Source organism: Lycorma delicatula, chromosome 13 (genome assembly GCF_047948215.1).
Source record: "Lycorma delicatula isolate Av1 chromosome 13, ASM4794821v1, whole genome shotgun sequence".
NCBI lineage: Eukaryota > Metazoa > Arthropoda > Insecta > Hemiptera > Fulgoridae > Lycorma > Lycorma delicatula.
This window is the reverse complement of record NC_134467.1, coordinates 16,060,070-16,081,266: the sequence shown is the minus strand read 5'-3', so window position 1 is coordinate 16,081,266 and position 21,197 is coordinate 16,060,070. Positions and strand designations below refer to the sequence as shown.

The following is a 21,197-nucleotide window of genomic DNA, read 5'->3' as shown; positions in this document are numbered from 1 at the left end:
GTGGAATTTCAAAACCGTACTTACTTTAAAAACATGCCTCGTATATATTCAATACATACAGAAAGAAAAAATACAAAGATATAACTTTGTAATATAAAATGAAATAAACCTTTACAAAACACTATTTAAAACATGAAAATTGCTAAATAATCAAAGAGCAATGACATATTAAATAGACAACTTAAAGAACGGTTGTGGTCAAGTAATGCAGCCACAACATAAAAATAAACAAAAAATTCCCTCCATTTGGATTAATTTGCAAGTTAACTGTATTTATTCAATCCATAAAAGTAGATTTTTTTTTGCTTGATGAATAATTCACCACATAAGCTCAAAAATTTTGTGTGAAAATATAAAATGAAAATATAGCGTATAAAAAAATGTAATCACCAATCAGGGTTTAAACGTGGGATTCAGGATGAAAGGTCAAGACCCTACCACATCACAGAATGGGACAGTTTATATAGAATATAATTAATTAGAATTACACAAAATGTATAATTATAATTTTTTTCTTTATACATATATATATATATTTTATTAAAGCATTATAGAAAAATTGCATAATAAAGGATTTCATGATAGAATCAAAGATTACAAGCCTTACAAACTTTTTTTAATTAAAATTTTCTCTTATAACACTGCTACTGTCATAATATAATAAATCACACGATAATAAATGATAGAACCAATTAAAAAAGTTGAGAAAAATTTGAGAATCATAGGAGTTCAAGGTAAAACTAATAAATACTCACTGATGTAATCTTAGCTGAAACTAGGGAATATTTAAAAAGTAATAAATGATATTTTATTAATTGCTGGGGGAGGGGAGAGTGAAAGAGAAACGTTTTAAAGTAAGGAAGAATAAAATAAATGGAATGAAATGTGCCAGGAAGGATGACAATGAGTAAAATACTTAAATAAGGAAACACAAAATAATGTAAAATAAGGAAATAAAACAACGAATTATGTTATATTAAGTAGTAAAATTTCAGTGAACTGCAGAAGATATTGAAAGTACATTAACATAAGAGCCAGATAAACTTACATAGACAAAAGAAAAAAGATTTCCTGGTAACATACAAAGATTTAGGAATTTAACGTATATTTTTTTTAAATTCTTGTACATATTTTAAAACAATATGAATTGTAAAACAAGGTAATTAATTATATTCATAAAAAATGGATAATTTGGAAATATGCTGTTGCAGAAAAATGTTGAAAATTAGGAGGAATGAGTACAAAACAAACAGCAGAGAGAGAGAGAAAATATCAGCTGTGCTGTGCTATTTGTGTGTATTTTATGAGAGATGTTTACATTAGAATATTATAAAACTAAGGAAAACATTGATGGCCAATACACTAACACATGGAGTTAGTGAGTCTGGTTCTAATAAGTAAATGTAGAGGGTAGAAAGCAATAAAGGCAAATAAAAAATTAGGACATATATATGTGTATGTGTGTGTGTGTGGGCGCGCGCGAAACAGGAAACCAAGGATATAAGAGATTGGCAAAAAAATGAAAGAACTTCATTTTACTTGTTTTCAAACCAGAATACAAGTAATGACAAATATGGAATAAATCGTATACTTGACCAATTCAATTGATTTAAAAGGAATAAGATTGGCTTGATCTAGTAAATATCTCAGCTCTATTCCGAAAGAAAGCAAGTCACCGGTTCATCCCTTAAAACTGCAATTTAACTACAGTATCAGATAATATTAATAAAATACTACAGACTGAGCAAATGCAGCAGGCGACTGATCCGGTATCACCAATACACATATCCAACAAAGAAGGGAACAAGGAGAATAAGATAAGGAAGGGAGAGGAACAGGATATTTTACTTGCAAGTAAAATGTCTAATGAAATAGCAGTAATTTACTAACTTCTGCAGGAATAGTAAATGTATAGTTAATATAAAAATTAACCAAACTGTGAAGCAAATTATAAATCCTGCAGCTAAAAATGGCACAGTTATCATTTAACAAGTATTAAAATAGACATTCTAAAAGAATATCTAAAAATACTAACTTCTGGTATTCAACAACAAAACAAAATTGATTTATAGTTATAGCTACGTGAAAACTAAATTTCAGAAATCAAATTTATTAAATGATTTTTTAATAAGAAAATTACTCAAAAACTTTAAATATGTGACGGTTTCAAACATTAAACAGCCACCATCAGTAGATATTGAGAAAATGGGATTTAAAAATAATAAAAAATTTAAATGAATATAAAAATTATGCAAGGCCATGATTGTCATGGCCTTGTAAAATTGAGACATGTCCGTCTCATCATACGGATTTATCACAGGCAGCTACAAGTTAGTGCTTGATTAGGCAGTACCTGTGGCCATTCTTTTAAATGAGTGTCATTTCCTTTTTAGCTGTGTTAATGAAAAGAAGAAGTGATGTGGTCGTGGGTGAAAACTGAATACTGGGCAATTTTGCACATGGGTTAAGTGTTGATCATTGTTTAGAGAAAATTACTCCTGTGGTTGGAGAGGATTATTCTCATCGTACAACAGTACTTAGATGGTACTGAGAGTTTGAAAAAGGAACTTTTGACTTTGAGGATGCTGCAAGGTCAGGTCAACCATCTTCATCTGTGACCAAGGGAAGCATTGATGCAATATGAAAAATGCTTGAAACAGGGACAAGTATGTGTGTTACTAACCAACAAATAGACATGACCTTGATCATTAATGCACCAGCATTAATGTGTTTTCAAGTTATAACACATTGTACTTTTTGGATGCCGTGTAACTTTACCAATCGTCAGTTGACACGTTTTTCAGAATTTCACAGTGTGTGAAATTCTGAAAAAGTTTGAAAATTGCAAATCTCTCTATGTGAACTGTATTGTGACAGGTGATGAAAATTGGCTGAACTATTATGACGTCCCAACCAAGGGTCAGAACGAAGTGGGAGTAATTGAAGATGAATACTGGCTGTGATTTTTAGTGCAAGAGGAGTTTTAGAGCAAGTTGTGTTGGAAACTCAGAAGACAGTTACAAGGAAGTGGTATACCAAAGCCAACCTACAGTTGTTGAGTGTGTGGATTTCCCCCAATCAGAAAAAAAATGAAAATGAAAAAATTTAAATGATGCTTTTTGAGACAGGTTGGCCAGATTTGGTTTGATTAATTCAGATTTGTGTCCGGAGTGTAGGATCGCTGATGATGTGTGCCATATCTTATATGTCTGCCCCAGGTACAAAACTGAACATACCAAAGTAGCCAGAGAACTCATGAGGATAAACTGTGGTTTCGACTGCAAGTTAATTGGAAAACCAAAAGGAAATGGTACACAGTTGCAACATCTTTTTAAAGACTCAATCAAGTAATCATCTGAGTGCAATAGGGTATTAGAGGAAGGCATGGGGATTGTGATTCCGCGAATCGGTTAATTGATCGTTGAGGGTTGTAAATTATGGTAGATGATCATATTGGGAGAGGCCATATAAGGGCATTGGCAGATTATGTAAATACATTGATGACCATGTCTGCCAAGGCATTTGCATCATGGCATCCTGAAAACTGCCAAACTGATGACTGTGCTGTGTTATCAAGTTTAGAGGGTTTAAAAGATGACCTCCAACAAAGCCCATCAGGACTAAAAAAAAGGATAATATGGTGATCGGGATCATCATAAGGCGATGCCTAAAGTTTTCTAAGCTCTCAAGAAGGTGCACCCAAACTCAAGGATGGACATGTGGCTTCTTCACCACTATAAGCTCCAGCACACTGCTCCAAAGTTTGCTACAAGTATTTAATTAATAAAACTGTTACAGCACCCTTCCTACAGTTCTGACCTCACTCCACATCACTTTCCACAGTTCCCCCAGGAGAAGAACAGACAGAAAAGGAGGTATTTTATGAGCAATAACGACCTCCTAAGGGCGTAGGATGATAAGTGTGCCCAGATCTCTGACGAAAGCACGGCAGGGTTTCTTTGAAGATTGGGAGCAGTGTATAATATATGGTGTAAATTTTGAAAAATTACAAAAAAAGGGGAAAAAAGGTTATATCACGAAAAATTAATTACAACAACGTAAAAATTAATTTGAAATATAAAATGTATTAATAAATTTTAAAATAAGAAAATTACTCAAAAACTAAATATGCAGCCATTTCAAATGATAAACTACCATTATCAGTAGTTACTGAGGAAATAGGATTTAAAAAAATAATATAAGAATTTAAAATTAAGGTTTCAACCAGAGGATGTTGATAAATAAAATTATTATTCAAAAATAATTAGATGGGATACTTAGTGAATAATATTTTTTGTGACATACCGTTATTTTTTGGGTGGGAGTGGGAGGGATTGAAAGGGGAAAGAGAGGTATACTGGTATATAAACATCGTAATGTAAACATTTCTCAAAATGACACTTCTCTACTGAAAAATAACTTCACTATAATGGTTTGCTAACAGTGACTTAGATTGTATCACAATCCACCTTTTTCTCAAACTTCCATAATTTCTACTTAAATAAAATTTTTATTAATTTAAAATGAACTTACTCTTTTAAAAATGTAGTGAGATTCTTTAAAATAGTTCTAGAAGCTTGATCAAGAAGCATCGTATGAAATTTATTCATTTCTTGTAGGGCATGAATTAATTTATTCAATCTAGACATAGTCTCTGGATCATCGCGAAAACAAACTGATAAATCCCATAAACTATTTGCAAATAAACTTTGTTGAGCAACATATGTTTTTCCTGTATCGACAACTACTCCGCAAACCTTTAATACCTAAAATATAAAAATATATAAATAAAATAAAATTATATATAAAAATATATAAAATATGTCATCAATTAATCTCAGTGGTTTTTTTTTTTTTTGTCTTCAGTCATTTGACTGGTTTGATGCAGCTCTCCAAGATTCCCTTTCTAGTGCTAGTCGTTTCATTTCAGTATACCCTCTACATCCTACATCCCTAACAATTTGTTTTACATATTCCAAACGTGGCCTGCCTACACAATTTTTGCCTTCTACCTGTCCTTCCAATATTAAAGCGACTATTCCAGGATGCCTTAGTACGTGGCCTATAAGTCTGTCTCTTCTTTTAACTATATTTTCTCAAATGCTTCTTTCTTCATCTATTTGCCGCAATACCTCTTCATTTGTCACTTTATCCACCCGTCTGATTTTTAACATTCTCCTATAGCACCGCATTTCAAAAGCTTCTAATCTTTTCTTCTCAGATATTCCGATTGTCCAAGTTTCACTTCCATATAAAGCGACACTCCAAACATATACTTTCAAATATCTTTTCCTGACATTTAAATTAATTTTTGATGTAAACAAATTATATTTCTGACTGAAGGCTCGTTTCGCTTGTGCTATTCAGCATTTTATATCGCTCCTGCTTCGTCCATCTTTAGTAATTCTACTTCCCAAATAACAAAATTCTTCTACCTCCATAATCTTTTCTCCTCCTATTTTCACATTCAGTGGTCCATCTTTGTTATTTCTACAACATCTCATTACTTTTGTTTTGTTCTTGTTTATTTTCATGCGATAATTCTTGCGTAGGACTTCATCTATGTTGTTCATTGTTTCTTCTAAATCCTTTTTACTCTCGGCTAGAATTACTATATCATTGGCAAATCGTAGCATCTTTATCTTTTCACCTTGTACTGTTACTCCGAATCTAAATTGTTCTTTAACATCATTAAATGCTAGTTCCATGTAAAGATTAAAAAGTAACGGAGATAGGGAACATCCTTGTCGGACTCCCTTTCTTATGTTCTTCAATTATTACCGTTGCTGTTTGGTTCCTGTACATGTTCTAATTATATAATAACTAATTGTTCTGTATTCTTCACATTTATCTGCCCCTGCTTTCTTTGGTATCATTACTATAACACTTTTTTTGAAGTCTGACAGAAATTCCCCTTTTTCATAAATATTACACACCAGTTTGTATAATCTATCAATCGCTTCCTCACCTGCACTGTGCAGTAATTCTACAGATATTCCGTCTATTCCACGAGCCTTTCTGCCATTTAAATCTTTTAATGCTCTCTTAAATTCAGATCTCAGTATTGTTTCTCCCATTTCATCCTCCTCAACTACCTCTTCTTCCTCTATAACACCATTTTCTAATTCATTTCCTCCGTATAACTGTTCAATATATTCCACCCATCTATCGACTTTACCTTTCGTATTATATATTGGTGTACCATCTTTGTTTAACACATTATTAGATTTTAATTTATGTACCACAAAATTTTCCTTAACTTTCCTGTATGCTCCGTCTATTTTACCAATGTTCATTTCTCTTTCCACTTCTGAACACTTTTCTTTAATCCACTCTTCTTTCGCCAGTTTGCACTTCCTGTTTATAGCATTTCTTAATTGCCGATAGTTCCTTTTACTTTCTTCATCACTAGCATTCTTATATTTTCTACGTTCATCCATCAGCTGCAATATATCGTCTGAAACCCAAGGTTTTCTACCGGTTCTCTTTATTCCGCCTAAGTTTGCTTCTGCTGATTTAAGAATTTCCTTTTTAACATTCTACCATTCTTCTTCTACATTTTCTACCTTATCTTTTTTACTCAGACCTCTTGCGATGTCCTCCTCAAAAATCTTCTTTAACTCCTCTTCCTCAAGCTTCTCTAAATTCCACCGATTCATCTGACACCTTTTCTTCAGGTTTTTAAACCCCAATCAACATTTCATTATCACCAAATTATGGTCGCTATCAATGTCTGCTCCAGGGTAAGTTTTGCAGTCAACAAGTTGATTTCTAAATCTTTGCTTAACTATGATATAATCTATCTGATACCTTGCAGTATCGCCTGGCTTTTTCCAAGTGTATATTCTTCTATTATGATTTTTAAATTGGGTGTTGGCAATTACTAAATTATACTTCGTGCAAAACTCTATAAGTCGGTCCCCTCTTTCATTCCTTTTGCCCAGCCCGTATTCATCCACTATATTTCCTTCCTTGCCTTTTCCAATGCTTGCATTCCAATCTCCAACTATTATTAAATTTTCATCTCCTTTTACGTGTTTAATTGCTTCATCAATCTCTTCGTAAACACACTCTACCTCATCATCATCATGGGTGCTTGTAGGCATATAGATGTTAACAATCGTCGGTTTAGGTTTTGATTTTATCCTTATTACAATGATTCTATCGCTATGCGTTTTGAAATACTCTACTCTCTTCCCTAACTTCTTGTTCATTATGAGGGTCATAATGAACAAGAAGTAGGAGTAGGCAGGCAGGAGTAGGGTACTCCTGCCTGCCCATTATTTGAAGCTGAGTTAATTAATCTAAAATCACCTGACCAAAAGTCGTCTTCCTCTTCCCACCGAACCTCACTAATTCCTACTACATCTACATTTATCCTATCCATTTCCCTTTTTAAATTTTCTAGCCTACCAACCTTTTTTAAACTTCTAACATTCCACCATCCGACTCGTAGAATGTTATTTTTTAATTTTCTGGTGACCCCTTCCTTAATAGTCCCCACCCGGAGATCCGAACGGGGGACTAGTTTACCTCCGGAATATTTTACCAAGGATGGCGCCTCAAATTGTTAGGGATGTAGGATGTAGAGGGTATACTGAAATGAAACGACTAGCACTAGATAGGGAATCTTGGAGAGCTGCATCAAACCAGTCAAATGAATGACTCCGGAATATTTTACCAAGGAAGGCGCCTCCATCATTGCTATTTGAAAATGCAGGGAGCTACATTTTCTTGGAAAAAAAGCAGCTGTAGTTTTTCATTTCAGTGTTCCATCTCATAGTTAACCATTTCATACTTTTCCATCTCAGTGGTTACAGGATATTAACTTTTTACTAAACCAAATAATAAAATTTAATCAAATTTTTTTTCCCTTATCAAAAGTCAACTATAATTTAAAGTATTTTAAAATTTCTAAAAAATGCAATAGCATACCTTCTCTAATTTTTGTTCTAATAAGTCTATTTGAGATTCTTGTTCCTCCAAAACCGCTCTGAAACAACATCAAAAAATGTAATTATAAACAACTAAAATTAATTGGTTTAAAAAAATGTGTATATTTATTTTATATGTTATCTTTTTGACAAACAAATTGCTTTTATTCAACAAAAAAAATTCCATTCTTAAGTACACTAATAAACATTATGCAAATATTTAACTTTTAAACAAAGCCAATTATAACAAATATTTAACTTTTAAACAAAACTAATTATTACAGTATAAAACTAAAAACCATTTATACAACAATTTATATATATAAACACTGTAGTATGCAAGATTCATTTTGTCCTCGCAAAACAATTATTTACTTATTTATAAAGTGATTTATCACTTCCTTAATGACAACAAAGGGGTAAGGATTTGACCTATATCCATACACAAAGTGGGAAAAACAGGAAAGAAATGGAGAAACGGGGTTGATAAGAAGCTAGGATCTACTCACAAAGAATACGTAATAAGGAAAAAATAACTTCACTCACAGGTTTTTTTTTAAGATTTCCATCTTGAAATTGTTCTCTTATGGAAATAAGAAAGAATGAATGTATTAATTAGGTTATCAGAACATTTATACATATGGAAGATTACAGATCAACAATTTTATATACATCAGTGTATACAGTTTTCTTTAAAAAAAAAATACTTTTTTTCAAAAACTAAAGAGAAATCAGAATGGCTTTGGTATCTTTAAAAAAAGCTTTTCCTGGATCCGCTGGGAAGGTTATGGAATCCTGGCTACCAAGTGCTTAGCCCCTGACAAATTACTGCTTAGCAGGAAAATGAACTATTATGACAAAAAATTATTGTAATTTGAGGATTAAAAACAAAACTAAATGGTATACGATAAATTTATTTCCATTATTATTATTATTATAATAATGATATTTATTTTATAGTTAATTAAGTCATATTACTGATACAGAATTAATCATAAAAGACTATGTAAATGAAATCCGTATGAATCATATTAACAAGTGCTTGATATGTTAAGGCTAATTATTAGAAAAAACTAACTCATTAAATTTTATTAGAAAAAACTAACTCATTAAATTTTATTAGAATACTATTCTCAATGCAGACTAAGGGAGTTTACTTACAATAATTACTAAATAAACATGTCACCTCAGGCAGTAAATGAAACAAAATGAAAACAGGCTAGTAAATACAATACTACTGAATTTATTGACAGCTAATATAATGTTTTATTGTTAACAGATATCTAGAAATTCAGCAATTACAAATTAAAAAACCTATGTCCTCTATTTTTTTTAAATTTATTATTTTCATCTCAAAAATAAAACTTATAAAGTAGTAATGAATCAAGAAAGAAGAGAAACTTATGCGTATACAAATATTAACTTGAAATGTGTAATAAAAGAAAAATTTATTAACCTGCATTTTTTTAATGAAGAATTTCATTTTTATTAACATTTTTGTTATTTATATTTATTTCAAATAAATTAATTAGAGTTGTAAGCATTTAACTAATTTTGATTGTAAATGTCATTAAAAATAATTATATACAATTTTTGTAATATAAAATGTGAAAAAAAGACGGCAAAGAATTGTTTTACATTTCCTGCAAAGAAAAATATTTTGCAACTCTGGCTATTATATAAGAGGTAAATTAAGTCGATCATCTAAAGAATGTAAGAATACAAGTAAAGAATTACAAAATAAATTATTCTATTCTATGAGTAATGTTCTGAAGAATAAAACTCATGGTGATTATATTCCCCCACTCCCTCGACCAAATGTAACCAAACTAAATGGTATAAATGACTGTATTCAGAAGTTATAGAACAAAAATTTATAAAATCAGTTAATAAAGTCTGAAGATATCAAGCAAAACAATAAATGAAAAAACAAAGCAAATAAAATTTGATGATCAGCCCTAACTTCAGATAGAAATTACAAAATATAAAACCAAAAAAGGCATACAACTCTAATGAAATCATTTAATTAGTGCAAGAGTGTAACTTTGAGACCAGACACACAAAAAATGGTTTCCCTCCATTTATGGGTATTATGATCAAACATAATGTAGAAATGTTTCTTATAAGACATTAAATTATACAAAAATTTCAGATACAGGACCTGCAAGATCCGTATCTCCCTACTTCCGTCATTTATCATAAGCAAATATAAATGACATCAGTGCTTCATAAATAGAAAACATCATGCCAAATCTCATCTAAATTAATCCAACTAATTTGGAAATTAGAAGCAAAAGAAGGGAACATACACACATTCTTCCAATATTTTCAATATTAAAATTGTATTTTTTTGTTAGAGGGGTGACGGAACATCAAGAAAGACCCCTGATATGCAAAATTTGACCCGATTTATAAAACTTCTCTTGTTCGTAAAGTGTATAGCTATATATAATAACCATACAGCAGGGAATGTAAAAATAAAATTAAATAAAATAACTACTAAAAATAAACTTTTAAATATTGATTTTTTTTTTAATTTTATAAAAATAAACAAAAATTTATACCTCCTATTAAAATTGTGTTATGGAAATAGAATTTAAACAACATTATTCTTAATAACATTTGCATTACTGATGGTTTATACAAGATCAATAACTATATATAGCATTCTAAGAAATTTAAATAAGATTAATGAGGCAGTCATGTCACAAAACATTCAAAGAACTTACTATTTGGTTTAAAATTAATCCATTCATCTGATTGTAATTTATTAAATTAATTACTGTTTGGTGTTCTCATAACTGAGGAGTTGAAATTAAGTCTCCTTCAATTGTTGACTAAGTATAAATACAATCAAAATATTATTGAGCAAAAAGGATATGTAAAAAAAAAAAACTTCTGTACAGGTTTTCATAACAGAATATTGTTTTGTTGCATTTACATAGTCACTATAATGCTTATACATTTCATAATTATCACAAGTGTTAAGATCTGATCTTTTTTTATGTAATGGTAAACTCTGGAGGGCTTTTAAGTATAACTGTATATTTGTTTGCGTATTCTGTTCATGATGTTTTGTTGCTTGGTTCTTGGGCCCAAAATGTATATAATTTTTTTTTTAATTTTGTGAGTATTACCATATAACAATGAGAATAATTATCAATGTACATAAATGAAATACAATACAAATTAAACATTAATGCTGAACATACAATAAACAAATCAATTTCTTTGACCTCACAATTTCAAAAGGCAATTAACAAAACACACTTTCAAAATAAAGAAAAAAAACAGACAATGACTATCACTGACACCTCAAACCAGCCAATCTCATTTAAAATATCTGCTTTTAATAAAATGATTAACAGTGAACAACATGCCTGTCACCTAAACAATACATGTAACTCAACATTATAAAATGTATCTAGCATTGACAAATAGTGAGGGTTTTCAGTGGCTACTGAAAAGCCTCACAGAAAATAAATTTAAAAAAGAAACCAAAATTGAAAATACACCATAATAAGAATAAATAAAGAAATAATTCACAAATTAAGTAATGAAAAATAAAAACATTTTGAAATAACTTATTAAAATGGTTATACTTAAATTTGGTTCAATTTGTCCTTTCAAATGATAATAACTTTAGAGAAGCATATATATATATTTTTAATTATTTCTAGTACACGAAAAATATTAACACTTTTTCAATACTGTACAAATTATTTTTAAAATAATTTATTGGAAAAAACAATTTAACAGGAATGTACATATTAAAATGAGGAAAATATTGCGTTAAAGACGTATACAGCCTACGTTAAGGTTATTAAAAATATATTACTGTCAAAAAATGTATTAAGAACTTTGTCATAGTCATTTATAAAACCAACATATTAACATTTATTAAAAAAAATATTCGTATCCAGCGTTCAGAAAAATGAACTTTTTTTTATTTCCGATACACTTTCTAATAATAATTTCAAACTCCATATTTTGAAGTAAAAACCAAGATTACAATGCCAAAAATCATAAAATAAAGCCACATTCAAACATTCTAATTGTATTATTCAACCGCAAAAAACTTGTCACACCCATAAGATATCCTTAAATCTAACAAAAACATATAATTAAAACAAAAAAATTAAGAAACTAACCTGAATTTCGGAGAATCCTGTAAGCATTCTTGCAGTTCTATTATCGGCTGCATTCTAATAAATACAGATACAATTTCAGTAATATTCAATTACGTAACATAATTACACAAAATATTTTAATAATTAAAAATATTAAAGATACATATAATTAATATAATACAACGCATGATTCACTCATCTGTCATTCACTGGAATGCGATGTATAAGCAGTGGGTTTCAGTAACGAACCATCTGACAGGTGACTGTGTACAGCGCCCCTATATTATTTTAAAATGAACTAGTTATGAATTAGTATAATGGAAGATCCGTGTTTTATCAGCTACAGCAACTATGACGTAAAACTCTTCTTTAGTAATTAGGATTACTCTATAAACTTAGACATGAATGTTCTACATCAACATGCGCAGTAATAACCAAAGTTTTTTGTTCAGTTTATATTGACATAACAACTGAAGGTTGCCTAAGTGTTCTATTCAATGTTTTAATCTTGTCTGAGATAGTTATGTTATGGTAATTTGTGATGGAATATGCACAATAAAGATTAATTTCTGTAAAGTTTAATAAAACTGTATGACGCAAAATAAATAGATCGTAAAATATTTTAATACAATTTAAACCGATTCGATTTTCTCAATAACAAGTCCAACTCAGTTTTTTTAACTTATTCGTAAAACAAAAAAAAATTATAAAATCACTTGAATTTTGTTTTCTTACTGGTTTCCTTTAAAAATAAGTTAAATCTCTATTAAAATGCAATACGTAATGAATAAGCAATCATAAACGTTAAGATGTAGCACCCCATAATTTTCCAAACTGTATTTACACAGCTGGCTAAAGTAAATAACTTTCAATGTAAATGTGCATTATCATACACTGTAAATTATATTTATTTATTTTAAATGTAAAATATAAACATTATTGTATTTTCTCTACTCAAATGTAAATCCAATTATAATAAATAAATTTTAATTCACTGAATTATATTTTACAGAAAAATAAACAAAGAGGGAAAAAAGTTTTAATAAAGCAAGAAGTTAATCTCAAAAAATGCATTTCATTGAGAAAACAAATGACTAGGCCAATATGGAGCTGAAAAGAAAAAATCTAGAAATCTGTTTATTGAAAGAAAATATAGAACTTAGGTTCCAGTAGAATGAATTTTAAGGACATTATTATTAAACAATGATTGCAAATGATTACTAAGTACAATGGTAACTCACAAATATAAAAAAATAGAAATCCTAATAACAATCAAGAAAATTAATTAAACATTCATTAATATTGATGTTTAAGAGTGGAAAAAAATGACAGCAATAAGTTATTCTATTCTTTGAGTAAAATTTTGAGATACAAAACTCATGGTCTTCCTGCTCCCTTGATTCTCTGTCAAATGACCCATCTACAGAGGTCATCATAAAACAAGTAATAAAAATTGGTTTGTCCTTATTATCATCCATTCCTAAATAAAACTTCCTGAATATACAACAAAAGTAACACACTAATGTAATGGAATTATCTTATTAATACAAGACTATGATTTTGAGTCCAGGAACAACAAAAAAGGGTTTTTTGTCCCGTAAATCTTTATGGGGATTTGAATAACACCAGAAACCTTTAGAAATTATCTTAGCTACCTAAGGGGAATTAAATTATATGAAAATTTTACCAATCCTTTTAATCAATTTTTTTCGTAAGGTATCTCCCTGCCCCCTTAACTGAGTGTTACCAAAATTCAATAACACCAATGCCCTATAAACAGAAATCATCATGTCAAATCTCATCCAAATCAGCCCCATAACCATCCAAAAAGCAGGCCAACAAACATACATCTGGAATTTTTCACAAAAAAAGTTAATTAATTTATTTAAAAAAAATAAATGTGAAAAATAAACAAATAATTTATGATAAAATTCTGATGTAGACACCACATGACTACCTTGTAAGCCTATTAAATTACATATATTTTTTATTACATTGTTTTGTTTTTTAATTATTTTTTATTGTGAAACATTTTTTACTATCACATGTTAATTATAATTAATAAATGAATATATTTAAATTAAAAAAAAGTTAAAAAAAAAGAAAAAAGGGAATAAAGTTAGATTCTCGTTGATGTGCTTTCCCCTTGTAAGATCCAAATATTTCATTAATTAAAATGTTACTGGCCTATAACTCTGGAACCAATGAAAATAAGTACCACGAATGTATATCATTGAAAATCTCTCAATGAGGGTTTATTACTACAGTTAAGAAAAAGTCAAAAATCCAATTTTTGGGGGATTTTGGGCTTCTTTGGACACTTTTGGTTCAGTCGATTGTAATGAAAAGGGGAGGTGCACAACTAGATGTGTACACAACAGTCCTAAATCCAAAATTTGAACATCCTACAGTTAATTGTTTTTGAGTTATGCGAGATACATACATATGTACAAATGTCATGCTGAAACTAGTCAAAATGGATTCAAGGATGGTCATAATGGGTATTTCCATTGAAATCTGAAAACCGAAATTTTTCGCTATCACATTCTTTCAGTAAAAATGTATACCCATAATTCTTCTTTGCTTTTTATAAATGTAATAATATTCTTTTTGGTAAAATAATCCTTCTTCCAGTTAGAATTTCCAGACAAAAACTAGTAAAGATGTCATCAAAAAATAAAAGAATAGACAATTTAAAATGTTGATGTATAAGCTATTGAAAAGATAAATTTAAAAAAAAAATTACTTCTTCCTACGCAAACCCCTTTATCTTTTTCTAAAAATTGTTTGAACATAATTTCAACATATTTGTCAGACAAGGTTAGAGATATGCAGCACCCTTTTTTTATTCTTCTTGTGTAGTCATACTACACAATTCTTTAATTAACCCTCAATCTTTTTGCTCTACTCTTTGGCTTTTTAATAATCATTGATAGGTTACTTACAAATAACAATAATAAACAAGAATATATAATTGATAGATAATTCAATTAATTGCATTTCTTATAAACTTATGGTTTCACAACTCCTGAAATGTCTTGGACTGTAGCATTTTATAAATTTAAAAATGTAGAATAAGGATAAATTTCAACAGACAAGAAGATATTTGATGAGTTATTTCCCATAGATCCTTCTAAAAAATCACTGGAAGGAGTGTTAAGTTTAATTTGTATAAATGTCATTGCTTTGAAGTGTCTTAATAAAACTCTAAACTTGTCATCATTAGTAAATATTTGTTTTGCTGTGTATATTCCCATCAAAAGAATAATTTGATCTCTTTGGGATGCCTCAAAAGTTTACAGGAAACAAAAACTAATACAAATAACAAACAAATAAGTTCATTGTTTGGTGCCCATAATAATGAACTGTGTAGACCAAGGGTTCTCAAACTGTGGTACATATACCACTGATGGTACACAAACGAATACAGCAATACAAAAAATTATTACACTATAAAAAATACAAAAGTTTTGTATAATATAAAATTATTGGTACAACATAAATTTATTATTTTTTTTTTTTAAATAGTGGGAAAACTTCTTGCGAAGCACACACAGTTCGGTGGCAACTTTTCCCCAAACTGGGACCGCGCAAGCATTACATCAGTTTGGGAGATGGTTACTAAACCATTTAGATTTCTCTACTGCTACTGCTTCATTTCTTTCCTGGATCCTAGTTACTCAGATATCCTTCGGCTTTCTTGCGGTATAGTGATGATTCTATGTACCTACTAACAGCTATCCAGTTGTCCTCACTCTGTAGCAGCACTTTTAAAGCTGTATCAGGAATAGGACCAACTCAAGCTTCCAGGAGGTTCCTATAATCATCATTGAACTGGCTGCTGATAAAGAATGTATGCTCCACATCACCGATGTAATTCTTGTAGAACAAGCAATTGGGTATCCATACCTTCCCCATGCGATTAAGGTACCACCAAAAATACCCATGCCCAGACAAGAATTGTGTGAGGTAAAAGCTTACCTCACCGTGCACATAGTTCAATCATAGTAGTAACTCTCCAAGCCAATGGGTCCACAAAAGCATTCCATCTTTGCTGCCACGCATAGTTTCTAGTCGGGCTCATGTCACAACTTCTGCACGACCCAAATTCATGGCTAGCCTCATAAATGGTTCTCTGCTCTTGTGCCAATAAATCACTAGGTACTACCCTGGCAATTACCAACACAGTTGCTTCGGAGACAGTGGGATATAATTTTGCCATCCGCAATGCCCCTTGCAACTGAATAGAGGCCATTATAATAGAGACCCTATATTTCCTCCTTTGCTTCAAGGAATCTGCCCAAACTTCTGCTCCATGCAACAAAATAGACTCTGTGACCCCGATGAATAGCCTTCTTTTACCCAACCTAGGTCCTCCCCAATATTTCCCATACGTCAGCTGAGAGATGTGGTCACTTGGGAAGCCTTTTCACATACCATCGAAATATGATTCCAGAATGTGAGTTTCATGTCAAGACTCTACCCAGATATCGGACAGCTCTTTGGGTTTCTATCAGCTCCATTACCACTCTGATAAGAACAATGGTGGGTATCCTCCGCCATATAAGCATAACAATATTGGTTTTAGAGATGGCTAGATTTAGTCCATGACTCTGCATCCACCATTGAACGTGACTCATAACTACATTGGGCTTGACCTGCATTAAGTTGGGATCACTTGCTGTGATCACAATGGCATCATCAGCATAGCCAACTAGCATCACCTCATTCAGCATTTAGATATGCAGCAACCTGCCGCACGTTGCATTCCAAAGGTCTGTTCCAAGCACAGAACCCTGCGCCGTTCCCGAAGTAATGATTTTCACCTTCTTGCCCTCATCTGTAGCATACTCCAGTCTTCTACTATGAAGATAGTCCTGGATAATCATGAGCAAGGATACAGGAATTCTAAAGGTATGTTCAAGAGCCGATAACATATCTGCCCATCGAGCAGAATTAAAGGCGGGTTTTACATCTAGTGTCACCAGCAGACTAGTGGTCTTGTCCTATGACACGCCAAATCCGTCTGATTTACAGCATCCACCACTTCTGTAACAGCTCCTGCAATAGAGGGTTCTGCTCGGAATCCATGCTGTTTCTCTGAGAGATCTCCAGCTTCGCAAATAGCTTGACCCAACCGCATGGTTTTAATAACTTTTCAATTAGTTTACCCATAGTTTTCAACATACACAGAGGTTTGTACAATAATGGACTATTCTGTAGGCCCCTACCCTTGCTAAGCAGTACCAGTCTAGCAGTTTACCAGCTCTTAGAAAAGACACCCAAAACGAGGCAATCATTAAACATGTCAAGGAGCAAGCCTTGGAAATGCATGATTATTTATAGAACCTCTACAGGAACCTCATCCAGTCCCAGAGCCTTCCTTTCATGGTGTTCACAGCTGCCACTCTTTGTTCCTCCCTGAATAGAGGTATCTCCTCTGTGCTCACATTAGGAATTCGATAGTCTATCGAAGGATTGGCAGGAAATAGCCCATGACCTATCTGCTGCATCATACCTGCGTCTATCAGAGCAACTGATCCCTTAGCTCCAAGCTTTTTCATTACGACATTATAGGCCATTGCCCACAGGTCACGGCCGACCTTTTCACATAATGTCTTCCAGCAAGAAACCTTCCTTCGACGTATGACCTTCACAAGTCTCTTTTTTGTCCCCTTATACTCCTCCATTAGGCTGTTTGCTTCAGGTCTATCCCGGGCATGCTGCGCTCTCCACTGTAGCCTTAGGCAACTCCTCCTGAGGTCACCTGTTTCCTCGTACCAGCAATACATCAACTGTCGGCCGTGTGGATTCTGCTTATGTGGCATTGATGCATCACACACATAGTACCAACTTTGTTATGTCTTCGACACAGAACTCCGCTGCTTCCCTCGTTAATGAAGAGGCAACTATGCTCAGAAAATTAAGCTGGAATTCTGCACCAAGGATTTCAACCAGCCCAGTCTTATTTAACCTACCCACATTCCAGCCTGTAGCAAATTGTGCATTAGCACATAGTAGATTGACACCCAAAAGCAACTGGAAAGTGATATAGTCATGATCCCATCTTTTTTTTTTTTTTTTGTTACATACATTCTTTTCATGAATTAATTTTACTTGACATAAAATATAAATCAACATGGATAAGTGCCTTAATAGATAAATGACAGACTAGACATCATCAATTAAAAAAAACTTTCTACCATCGAGCTCTACTTCAGAATGAGAATTTGCAGTTAGTCAAGATTTTTTTTTCTACTAAAATTTTCTTTTACTTTTCAAAATAATTTTTAAATAATACCGATTAAAAGAATTTTTAAAATCCCTTTTTTTGCATCTTCATTCAATATCTGGATGGCAGAATTAAGGAAAAACAGTATGAGTTTAGAAGAGATGTTGGAACAAGAGATGTGTGGAAAGTTAAACATAGCATTAAGGAAATGTTTTATTTGGAGTGTAGCGCTTTATTAAGCTGAAATGTGGACGACAAGAAAAGCAGACAGAAAACAAATTGAGGCTTTTGAGAAGTAGATGTTGCACAGAAAGACATATGTTAGATGGCAAGACTGTGTAACAAATGAAGTATTATGGAGAATTTGAGAAAACAGGAAATTGCTAAACATGATTGAATACAGGAAAAGGAACTGGCTAGGACATTGTATGAGAAAAAGGTAAAATACCTTCTTTATCAGTGGATGTGATAGAAGGTGTGGTGAATGGAAGAAAAAGAAGAGGAAGTAAAAGATTTCAAATGATGGATGGGATTATGGAAAAGGGAGAATTTGTGGAAAAAGAGGTTAGCAAAGGATAGAACAAGGTGGAGAGCAGTTGCCATGACAGGACCTGCCCTAATGGCAGAACACTATGAATGAATATTATATTCATAAGGGGTTTCCTAAAATTTTAAAGTTTGGTAACACAGGGATAAAACAAAAAAACCAATGATAAGGAGCCAATAATTAGTACTGAATCACCTTTGGAAGTTAAAGTTTGGAGTTATTGTTTATATGACCAGCACTTTTAGGTTGTACATTTTTTGATTGACTTACTTCACTTTTATTTTATATTGTTTATTATTTAATAATTCTGTAATTAAATTTCATGTTATGAATATTGTATCAGTCTTTAAAATGTCATTATCCCACCACTCCTAGCTCGTAATGTACAAGGAAAAAAATTTGTCTGCAAATTTTGCAGGACATTACAATTTTTTGGCCAACAAAGTAATTGGGATGATTTCTAACTAATTGATTTTCTTATGTGTAATAAATTCAAATTTTTATTAATTTTCATATACAGAGTGATTCAAAGAAACGGGAAATTTTGAAAATTGTGTTAGTAGCCGTGGGCGATTGGTTCCACTTGATAAGTGGCGCCAGCCTCTCTAACCTAACCTGTTATTTAGTTGTCATGGATCCTTGGAGTGGTGCGCAACGTGCATTTGCTATCAAATCGTTTTACAAAAACAATGACAGTGTGGAGGGAGCGCGTAGAGAATTTCGCCGTCATTTTAATCCGGGACGGCACGACCGTGTTCCATCAGCACGTGCAATTAAAACATGGATATCTAATTTTGAGGAAACCGGTTCGGCAATGAAAAAGAAACCTCTAGGCCGTGAGCGAACCGTCCGTACACCACAAAACGTTCAAGCTTTACAAGATGCTGTCGCACGAAGTCCACATCGGTCAATCCGTCGTCTCTCAGCATCTTTACATCTGCATAGTTCAAGTGTTCGAAGAATGTTAGTGAAGGACTTGCAATACCATCCGTACAAGTTGCAGATCGTCCAGGAACTGAAACCGAACGATACAGTTGTGCGAGTACAATTCTTGAATGTAATTTTTCATAAGATAAACGATAACGAAGAGTTTGTTCACGAACTGTGGATGTCAGACGAAGCGCATTTCCACCTCAGTGAATTTGTTAACAAGCAAAATTCCAGATACCGGGCACAAGAAAATCCTACGCAGTTACACCGGCGTCCGTTGCACAGCCAGAAAGTGACCGTGTGGTGTGCTATGTCATCTTACGGTGTTATAGGCCCTTATTTTTTTGAGGATAACAACGGTCTTGCGACTACAGTGACGTCGGCTCGTTACGTAGCCGTGCTTGAAACCTTTATTGTGGAACAACAAAAGAGATTTCCACCGATTCTTAACACAACCTGGTTTCAACAAGACGGAGCAACGTCACATACTGCACGAATATCGATGGCAGCTGTACGCCGATTGTTTGGACAACGTGTCATTTCACGAAACGGTGACATTAGATGGCCTCCCAGATCGCCCGATCTCTCAGCTTGCCATTACTTTTTGTGGGGTTACCTTAAAAGCAGTGTTCCACCTGCTACAACGGAAGAACTGAAGGCAAAGATCCGAGAAGCAATTGTGGAAATTCCAGTCGAAATGTTACGTCAAACCACGAACAATTTAACGAAGAGACTTCATGAGTGTTTACGTAGAAGAAGAGGTCACGTGCAAGATGTCATCTTTAAAAAATAAACTAAAATGTATGTATCCTAAAATGGCAACATTTGTACAATTACATGAAATAAAATTCTTTTTTTTTTTAAATTGTTCATTAATGTTATTTAATTTCTAAAATTTCACGTTTCTTTGAATCTTCCTTTATTTATCAGTGGATGTGATAGAAGGTGTGGTGAATGGAAGAAACATTAGAGGAAGTAAAAGATTTCAAATAATGGATGGGATTATGGAAAAGAGAGAATTTGTGGGAAAAAAAGAGGTTAGCAAAGGATAGAACAAGGTGGAGAGCAGTTGCCATGACAGGACCTGCCCTAATGGCAGAACACTGAATGAATATTATATTCATAAGGGGTTTCCTAATATTTTAAAGTTTGGTAACACAGGGATAAACCAAAAAACCAATGATAAGGAGCCAATAATTAGTACAGAATCACCTTTGGAAGTTATGGTTTGGAGTTATTGTTTTTATGACCAACACTTCTAGGTTGTACATTTTTTTATTGATTTACTTCACTTTTATTTTATATTATTTATTATTTAATAATTCTGTAATTAAATTTTATGTTCTGAAATTTCATGTTATGAATACTGTATCAGTCTTTAAAATGTCATTATCCCTACCACTTCTAGCTCGTAATGTACAAGG

At 32.2% G+C, this 21,197-nt stretch overlaps 1 protein-coding gene across 2 annotated transcripts in view; it reads right to left on the bottom strand.

The window, feature by feature from the left end:
• The window catches only part of CenB1A (Centaurin beta 1A), an 88,056-nt gene that overhangs the window by 55,170 nt on the left and 11,689 nt on the right, over positions 1 to 21,197 (bottom strand). For both annotated transcript variants that reach the window (XM_075381211.1, XM_075381210.1), the window contains exons 2-4: positions 12,086 to 12,139; positions 7,936 to 7,993; positions 4,534 to 4,766 (exon numbers count right to left, since the gene is read on the bottom strand). In XM_075381211.1, coding sequence (XP_075237326.1) covers positions 4,534 to 4,766; positions 7,936 to 7,993; positions 12,086 to 12,139 — 345 coding nt within the window. The remainder of the gene's footprint in view (positions 1 to 4,533; positions 4,767 to 7,935; positions 7,994 to 12,085; positions 12,140 to 21,197) is intronic.